This window comes from Mustelus asterias, chromosome 17, assembly GCF_964213995.1.
Source record: "Mustelus asterias chromosome 17, sMusAst1.hap1.1, whole genome shotgun sequence".
Taxonomy (NCBI): domain Eukaryota; kingdom Metazoa; phylum Chordata; class Chondrichthyes; order Carcharhiniformes; family Triakidae; genus Mustelus; species Mustelus asterias.
Window position 1 is genome coordinate 38,422,012 of NC_135817.1, and position 9,324 is coordinate 38,431,335.

General features: G+C 45.7%; 1 protein-coding gene across 2 annotated transcripts in view; it reads left to right on the forward strand.

The window, feature by feature from the left end:
* The window catches only part of pcyt1ba (phosphate cytidylyltransferase 1B, choline a), a 66,753-nt gene extending 61,070 nt beyond the window's left edge, over positions 1-5,683 (forward strand). For both annotated transcript variants that reach the window (XM_078232529.1, XM_078232532.1), the window contains exon 8: positions 1-5,683. In XM_078232529.1, coding sequence (XP_078088655.1) covers positions 1-201 — 201 coding nt within the window. In that variant the 3' untranslated portion in view covers positions 202-5,683.
* Positions 5,684-9,324: the final 3,641 nt, after the last annotated feature.

Consider the following 9,324-nt stretch of genomic DNA (forward strand, 5'->3'; position numbering starts at 1 on the left):
AAACAGGTTTTTCAGGAGAGAGGGGGTCGGATGCTACAAGCTCTGTCTCCAAGACAAAGCCCCTCAAGTAGCCCAACGAGAGAACGGTCCCAGTCCCCAACGTTCCAGTGGCCATTCACCAAAACCTCACCCCCATCTTCCCCGAAAGCTGCTTCTGCTTCCATCAGTAGCATCAGTGATGGAGAGGAGGACGAGAAGTGAATGATTGGGAACCTGCAGCACGTGAGCAGACGAACAGGATCAGCAATGATATAATCTCAGGCGAACCTTAGCCTTTTATTTCTCCTCTCCGTCATTCTCAGGCACTTCACAAAGTCTGATCAATTCAATTATCACCACATGTTTTTCAGCGCATACATCACAAAGAGCAGTCTCTAGATTGTCCCCCACGACAAGAATTTGCGCTATATTTAATGTTGGCATAGCGATGTTAATTGCTCCCAGTGTGACACAATTATCATCCGAGATGTCCAAAAGAATCTCAGAGGGGAATTCTAACAGGAATGTGTAGATAAAATGCTGCGGGCTGATACATTGAAAATGGGTTTAAAATTTGCCAGATCAAGTATCACAACCAAACGGGCTGGCATAATGCACAAAGCAATGAAGGCAAATTTTAAGACTTCCTCCTCCTGACATCGATCATAATTTTTTTTTAAAAAAGTAACCTTTCTCTTAAAATGTCCCATTAAAATGATTTATAAAAAACATTGGATAGATGAAATCATCTATCACCAATTGGAGTTTTCTAAATTAAAGAGCAGGAAGGAGAGGAACGGTCCTTAAATAGAAGGGAATTTTCAAATGCAGAATTCACTTTAAGTGAACATCTCATTTGAGCTCTTGCGTGATCGTCGTCACCGGAATAAGCTTTTAATTCCAGCTGTGGAAACATTGGGCATAATTTGCTGGGACAATAATGGTGAATTTAAAGTACGCGCCATTCTTGGCATAAATAACCCAACTGTTAGTGGCAAAGTAGAGATATCTTGTGAGGTCTGAACCACTGCAAATTGCTGAAACATTTGCCCTGTGCTGCCTCACAAAAACAGGAGTCTGCTGTTAACCTACCCATGAATTTTCAAGGAATTGCTGCATTTGCGCTGTTAAAAAGAATCAAACTTGCCATGCAAAGTTAGGGCTGGTACCTAATGACAGAGACTCTTTTAATGATGATATTTATGCTCCTGCAATGCTGCCCATCCCTCTGTGGCACAGAAAAGGAACAACGGAAACCTAGGTGTTTCACTCCTGTTGGTAGTAAATTGTGTTTTGAGGTTTTTAGTAATTAAAATCTTATTTATTCTTTGTCTTTTATCTTTCTTTTAATTCAATGTTTCTTTCTCTTTGTCTTTCTCTATTTAATTTGACTCTAATTCAACCTATCGCCTTCTCTGTTGTTCTACTGTTTTATTTCTCTGTTCTTAGTTTCATTGGTTGAGGAGATGTACTTTTGATCCCATTATTTACCTCGGCCCCAGATGCCCCATTGATATCATCGCCATGGCATTATTAACTTGCATTTCTAGCTATTTGACATGCAAACCTTTTTAGTTTTGGGGGGGGGGGTGGGGGAAGAAACAAACTAATGATGGGGTATGGTGGAGCATACCACACTCCAAATTCTGGCTCACTATGTTGCCAGTGTGAGATGAGAAGCTGCAATGAATGACTTATGCCTGATGGGTACTGAATTTCCTGTGTGGGTTGTGCAATGCACTGAACTGCACTCCGACATAGTAAATTTTGAATGTTTTTGGGAGCGGACACTTAAAGCCCACTTTCTCAAAACATGTCTTCACACCCTCTGTTTCAGTTTATAATAAAAGTATTTTTTGGCACATTTTAAAACAAGTGTAACATTACAGAAAAGAGACACTCAATGCAGTTTTCAACCCACATCAGTCAGACAACCTTGATCAGGGGAATCTCACTGCTTCATCAGTCAGGACAGGAGCTATCTTCAGAGTTAAACTGTCATTTCGCCAGCATGAAAACTATTTCTCGGAGCTGCAGAAGCATCAACATAAATGCATCATCTGTCCCATCTCTTCCGTTTCATTGCTTGACTGCTCAATCTGTTCTTTAAGGGATGTGGCTTCACTGGCGAGACCTGCATTTATTGTTCATCCTTTCTTTTGTGGGTTGCACACAGGGGGACAGAATTTCATGGCCTGTCATGGCAGGGGCAGGGCTATAAAATGCAGCGAGCCATTCAAACATCGACTGACTTCAGTGGGTACGGATAATCCACCAGCGGGAGGTCGGTAAAATTCCACCCAGGGAGTCAAGAGCAAGTTTAATCTCTAGTGGAAGCAAGATTAGAGGGTGGGAAATAATTGGACCAGTGTGCATAGATGCATTTAATCCTCTATTTTAAAATCAGATATTTGGTCCACACACCAAATGACATAGTTATTTTAACATATTGTTAAATAGCATATCTTGCAGTAATTTGAGAAGTAGAGTTGGTTGGAGCATAGCAACGTTCTATAATATGACCTGAGGAGGTGCTGGGAGACTTGAAACTCAGTTGTTACAGCAGCATAATTACAATGTGGAAAGTTTATATTGGCAGTTTCCATTATTAGAATTTCTTGTGCAAACATTGACAGGACATTGAAATGGGTGGTAGGATTCTTGATGTAAAAATTTAAATGTTGTTCATTTTCTAAAGGCCCCTGGACTAACCACCACCAATGCTGAATGCTCCACCCTTAGAAAGGGAGGTGGCACACTGTTCTCCAAGTTAAAATCCACTTTCTAATTGGCACTCTTGTATCTCTGAGACAACCAATGCCAAACACCAGCTCAGCCTTCTCCATGGAAGAGAAGGTTGACTATATACAACAGCAATGAGCTGTTGTAAACAGGAGAAGGCCAAATAGAGAAAATCTCATAAGTTTACATTTTATTATTCTCCAATTGCTGGGTTTTGGAAATATTCTGCCTTAGAATTATAACCAGAATGCCCTATGACAAGACCATTCATGTTACAACATGCTATGTAGTAGGAACAAGAATTGAATGCAAGTTGCAACTTGTACTGAACTAGCAATGGAGTGCTTTTAATAAGATTAAAGCCAGGCTCTATTTATTCCAAACATTTTAAATTCCATTCCATCATTGCCTTTCACATTGATCAGAGGGTTTCTCATTAGAGTGGTAGATATTGCTGTACTAATAGTCAACAAGAGGCCTACAGAAATCTGTTGTTAAAATTAACTGATCCTTGAACAGCGGAGATCAGTGATTATCATCTTCTGTGAAAGTCGCTGCTGGCATTAAAAGGACCCAAAACAAATCAAAGCAACAACTCCATAGCCCTGTCTTTCTCTTTGCCTTTTCAGACTAGATGGCTCTAATCTCAAAGGTTCAGAAGATATTACAAACTTCCCTTGCTTAATGATGTTATCCAAGCCTCAAGTGAATTACAGCACCTCTGTAAAATGTAAGATTTTCAGAAGCATAATCTTTGGGGTTTCAAAGCTTATCTTAAATTATAGACAATTTAAAACCTTTCCCACTGCTGGGATTTTTTCCATGCGAGCCATTGGCTGCTGGTGGGATCTTCTGGTCCCGCTAAAGTCTATGGGCTTCTGTACGGCTTGCCTACCCCACCACCAGAGAACTTCGGCAGGGCTGGATGATCCCACCAGTGGGAAGGGCCGGAAAATCCTGTCCCATGTAATAATAATAACTGCTATCAATAATGAAGGGAAAAGCAAATTTACTGTGACTCCGGATAAGACTTTACTGCCAGAATTGTACTGCCTCACCCGCCCAAGACTCATAAGATCCTGCCCGAGGCCAACGGAGAATGCCGTTCTGCAAGCCTCGCCCGCCCTGCTTCTGGCACATATGTATAAACACATAAACACAGGGATTGGCAGCTGTCCAGATAGGTTTGCACATTACTAGCACCCTGAGCTTGTTTCATCCAAAAACTTACATTTACATAACACCCAAAGTCTCAAGGCACTTTACAGGAACATTAGGAAACAAAATATGACTCGTCAGATGACCAAAAGTTTGGTCAAAGAGATGGGTTTTAAGGAATGTCTTAAAGGAGGAACGCAAGTTAGAGAGATTTAGGGAAGATATTCCAGAGCTTAGGGCATAGGCTACTGATTGTAGCCACCAATGTCGGAGCAATTAAAATTGGCGTTGCTAAAGAGGTCAGAATTAGATCAGCACAGATATCTGGGGAAATTACAAAGGTAAGGAGTATTGGGAGCATAGTGAACTTGAAAAAAGGCTGAGAATCAACTGGGAGCCAATGTAGGATGGTGAGCACAGGGATGATAGGGCAACGGGATTTGGTGCAAGTTATGACATGGGTAATAGATCTTTGAATTACATCATGTTTGCAGAGAATAGAAAATGGGAGAACAACCAGTAAAATAAATTAGTCTAGAGGTAACAAGGCCGTGAAAGAAGCTTTAAGTAGCTGGTGAGCTGAGACAGGGGCAAGGTGGAGATGAAAATAGTCTTCGTGATGGTACCAATGAGCTCAAAAGTTCATCTCCGGGTCAATTGTAACACCAAGGTTTTGAAGATGTTGCAGACAAGCCGAGAGGGATGAAGAGGGAAAGTTTACCTTTGTCACAGTCACATAGGATGTCATTTGAGACTTTAATAAGATCATGACGGGGCACCCAATAATGAAAGGAATATTCAGTGTAGTTGGGAGTTGTCCAAATGGAGAACTCCGATTATCTAGTCTGGGGTAGCAGTTTTATTGCTGTTGAAGTGAACAAATCAATACTATCCTGCACCATTCATAAACATGCTTTACATTGTTTCTGCAGGCACCTAGATTGATTATTTTCTATGTGGGATTTCTAAACAGCTTGTTCTGATGACAAACCCTTCTGGCAGTTTTCACAATTTGCCTTTGGGTCAGGAATCTATGCTGCATTTATTATGTTACAGCAGAATCTTGCTTGGTAATACCAGAAATTTAAAAAAATCTTGAGGTGGTATTGGCTCACAGACCTCCCTAAAGTTTCAGCTCAGTTTTGCTGGGTGCAATGCACCTTGTAATGAAGAAAACTGTGTTAACTAAGAAGTGTTGTTAGACTTCTTACTGAACTGAGAAGTGCATTGGTAGCTACTAGAATCATAGAATCCCTACAGTGCAGGCGGCCATTTGACCCATCGAGTCTGCACCAACCACAATTCCACCCAGGTCTTATCACTGTAACCCCACATATTTACCCCGCTAATCCCCCTGACACTAAGGGGCAATTTAGTATGGCCAATCAACCTAACCCGCTAGTCTTTAAACTGTGGGTGGAAACCGGAGCACCCGGAGGAAATCCACGCAGGTGCAGGGACAACATGCAGACTCCACACAGATAGTGATCTGAGGCCAGATTTGAACCCGGTCCCTGGCGCTGTGGGGCAGCAGTTCTAACCACTATACCATCATGCCGCTACTACTGTTCAAGCGTTCAGCTTTAACTACAAGCCATAATACTGCAGGACAAAGGATAACTTATTTCCATTATTTTTTGACTTGTTCATGATTTACAGAGGGAACACATTCCCAAATAATCAGAAAGGCTTCAAAGGAGGAGACCCCATCTAAATTAGGAGACCCCGGGAGCCACTGTTGGTTGGCATGGTGGTACATTAGTCAGCACAGCTACCTCACAGCACCAGAGAGCCGGGTTCGATTCCCAGCTTGGGTCGCTGTCTGTGTGGAGTCTGCACATTCTTCCCCGTGTCTGTGTAGGCTTCCTCCAGGTGCTCCGGTTTCCTCCCACAGTCCAAAAGATGTGCTGGTTTAGGTGCATTGGCCATGCTAAATTCTCCCTCAGTGTACCTGAACAGGCGTCGGAGTGTGGAGACTCGGGGATTTTCACAGTAACTTCATTGCAATGATAATAAACCTTAAACTTTAATTTTAGATGGTTTGCACTCATCGGTAAAACATGGCTGCAAGCCATGCATAATTTGTGGAAGTTTCTGTCTGAAATAAATTGCATGCTGATTCTACACATCACCAAACTTCTTGATTACAAATTTCTAAGGAGTATAGTTGGCTATAGAATCATTCTAGATTTAAAGTTCTCATCTGATGTTAATAGAGTTTCCATGAGTACCAGATTCTTCCGAATGGGACACTAATTAGACATCATTAGGTTGAAGCAAAATAAAAGCCAGTACAAGTAGAACAGAATAACTAGCCAGACATTTCTAGCTTACAGCTACAGAACAAAAGTTCTTCAATACTATAATTTTGTTTCCATAACTTTCTATCTATAATTTGTGTTGCATTGTATGCAACATAAAATGGATCCTGGAGGGATTCCTTTGTTAGGGAAGGTTGATGAAATGCAGTTTAAAAAAAACCTTAAACCACACTTTCTTCACCGAAACAATTAGGCAAACACTATAACCAGAGAAAATGAATCTTTCCAAGGCACAATTTGCATCTCTTCTGTTGACAAGTAATTGGGTAAGTGGAGGCAGGAACTCCAATAGACTAAAAGGACCAATAGCAGCTCAAACCTCAAAATGCAGGAAAACTTTGTAGGTGGCAAAAGCAAAAGCGTGACTTTTTCTGGTTTTCAGATCACCAGAATTGTAAACTTGGTGAATAGAGGCTGCCTGTTCCGGTTTATATCTATTTTTTTGTTCCCCCACAAGTTGGCCAAAATGGTGTCCTCCATTCTGATTTCTTCTGAGGTGCTTTGTGCATTAATACCTTGACATAAGTCATTTGAAGTTTTTGTATTATATTCTGTCCATAGATTCTGTAGTCCGAAATGTTGATTCATACTCCAGTTTATGAACATACCATCTCCACATGATGAATTGTATGTTGTTCCTGTGGCCATTTACTTCAACTTTTTTTTTAAAATGAAAGAATCAGTCACACACTTTAATGTAATTTTTATTTATTGAGATGTACTGACTAAAAATACAAACGGAAAAGGACAATAAAGATTGAGTTTAAAGCAGGTGATCTCCAGTTAGTCACTGTGTGTGCCGAGTCATCTCTAACAGAAGCCCACTACTTCCAGGTGCCATCACTACAAGGATATAAAAGCAAAATACTGCAGATATTGGAGATCTGAAACAAAAACAGAAAGTGCTGGGAAAATTCAGCAGATCTGATAACATCTGTGCAACGATAGAGTGTAGAAACTTCAGTTCCAAAGAAGAGTCATATTAGACTCAACGTTAACTCTGTTTTTCCATCCGCGGATGCTGCCAGATCTGCTGGGTTTTGCCAGCACTTTCTGTTTTTCAACAAAGGTATTTCTACATGCATTGTATTAGAGATTCAATCATCTCTAAAAGTGATTACAGGGCAAGATGGAAAGAAGCTTGAAATTTGCCTAAGTAGTGCGACCTTCTGCATGTGTGTGTGTGTGTCAGATATTTATTGAATTAACCAGGGCATTGGCCAATTTGTACCATCCAAGGAGAGTTTCCTCTAATTTGCGGCTTAGTATTACCAGCACAAAATAGGTGAAATAGACCGAACCAGTACAACAGTGGGGAATTTTAGAAGTCAAATTATATCAAGCATAAATCTTGCTTCCATGATCTTTAATGCTGGCTTAAAAACTTATTTTTATTATTTTATATCATTAAAAATCATTTTGCCTGAAGCTAGCCCCATCTACGATACTGATCACATGCCCTACATTTTCCACTGATTGCCCGAGTTTGTGGCAGATTGAGAATGCTTCTCTTTGGGAGTATACAGGCACTGAGAACGCACTCTGTTTTAAAATAATTTACTTATTTAAAATATTTGCTACTGCACACCAATAAAACTAACGATTTAAGATCAGATTACTCATGGGTGGAGGTACTTCGTAAAATGCTTTTTTTGTGATAAACTAATTTTCAGATGTATTAATAAAACTGCACTGGATTACTGCTCCTAAATATATCAACGAATGCTTTTTTGAATTTCAACATAAAGAAAAAAACAATCGTGTTCCATTTTCCTCAGTTCTGAAGAACGGCAATCAACCAGAAAGGTGATTTCTATTTCACCCTAGATGCTGCTTGACCAGCTGAGTTCCGGCATGTTCTGTTCACCAGCATCTGCAGTACTTTGTTTTTATACGTTTCATTGCACTACTGGGTTGGTTCATGGGCCTTTTGATATTTGTACTTGTGCAAATTAGTTTGTGTGGAAATTTGAATGATTAGGCAGAATCTTTACCTTCAGGCTTCCAATAAACTTTTCCCAATTCTCAAACAAAATGTGGCTGTGTTTGTACAGATGAACCAAAGAAGCTTTAACTTTTACTCCTTGCTTCAGCTCAATGACATCTGGGGAGAGCCTTAGTTTTGTAAACTGTGTATTTTACCGCTCATATTCCCCAACTCCACCTCTCCCCCCCCCCCTCCACCTCCACCTCCCCCCCCCCCTCCCCCCCCCCACCCCCCCCCCCCCCCCCACCCCACCCCCCCCCCCCCCACCCCCCCCCCACCCCCCCCCCCCCACCCCCCCCCCCACCCCCCCCACCCCCCCACCCCACCCCCCCACCCCCCCCCACCCCCCCCCCCCCCCACCCCCCCCCCCCCCCCCCACCCCCCCCCCCCCCCCCCCCCCCCCCCCCCCACCCCCCCCCCCCCCCACCCCCCCCCCCCCCCCCACCCCCCCCCCCCCCCCACCCCCCCCCCCCCCCACCCCACCCCCCCCCCACCCCCCCCCCACCCCCACCCCCCCCCCCCCCCCCCCCCCACCCCCCCCACCCCCCCACCCCCCCCCCCCACCCCCCCCCCCACCCCCCCCACCCCCCCCCCACCCCCCCCCACCCCCCCCACCCCCCCACCCCCCCCCCCACCCCCCCCCCCACCCCCCCCCCCACCCCCCCCCCCACCCCCCTCCCCCACCCCCCCCCCCCACCCCCCTCCCCCACCCCCCCCCCCACCCCCCCCCCCCACCCCCCCCCCACCCCCCACCCCACCCCCCACCCCCCCCCACCCCCCCCCCCCCCCCCCCCACCCCCCCCCCCCCCCACCCCCCCCCCCCACCCCCCCCACCCCCCCCCCCCCCCCCCCCCCCCACCCCCCCCCCCCCCCCCACCCCCCCCCCCCCCCCACCCCCCCCCCCCCCCACCCCCCCCCCCCCCCACCCCCCCCCCCCACCCCCCCCCCCCCCCCCACCCCCCCCCCCCCCCCCCCCCCACCCCCCCCCCCCCCCCCACCCCCCCCCCCCCCCCACCCCCCCCCCCCACCCCCCCCCCCCACCCCCCCCCCCCCCCCCCACCCCCCCCCCCCCCCCACCCCCCCCCCCCACCCCCCCCCCCCACCCCCCCCCCCCCCCCCACCCCCCCCCCCACCCCC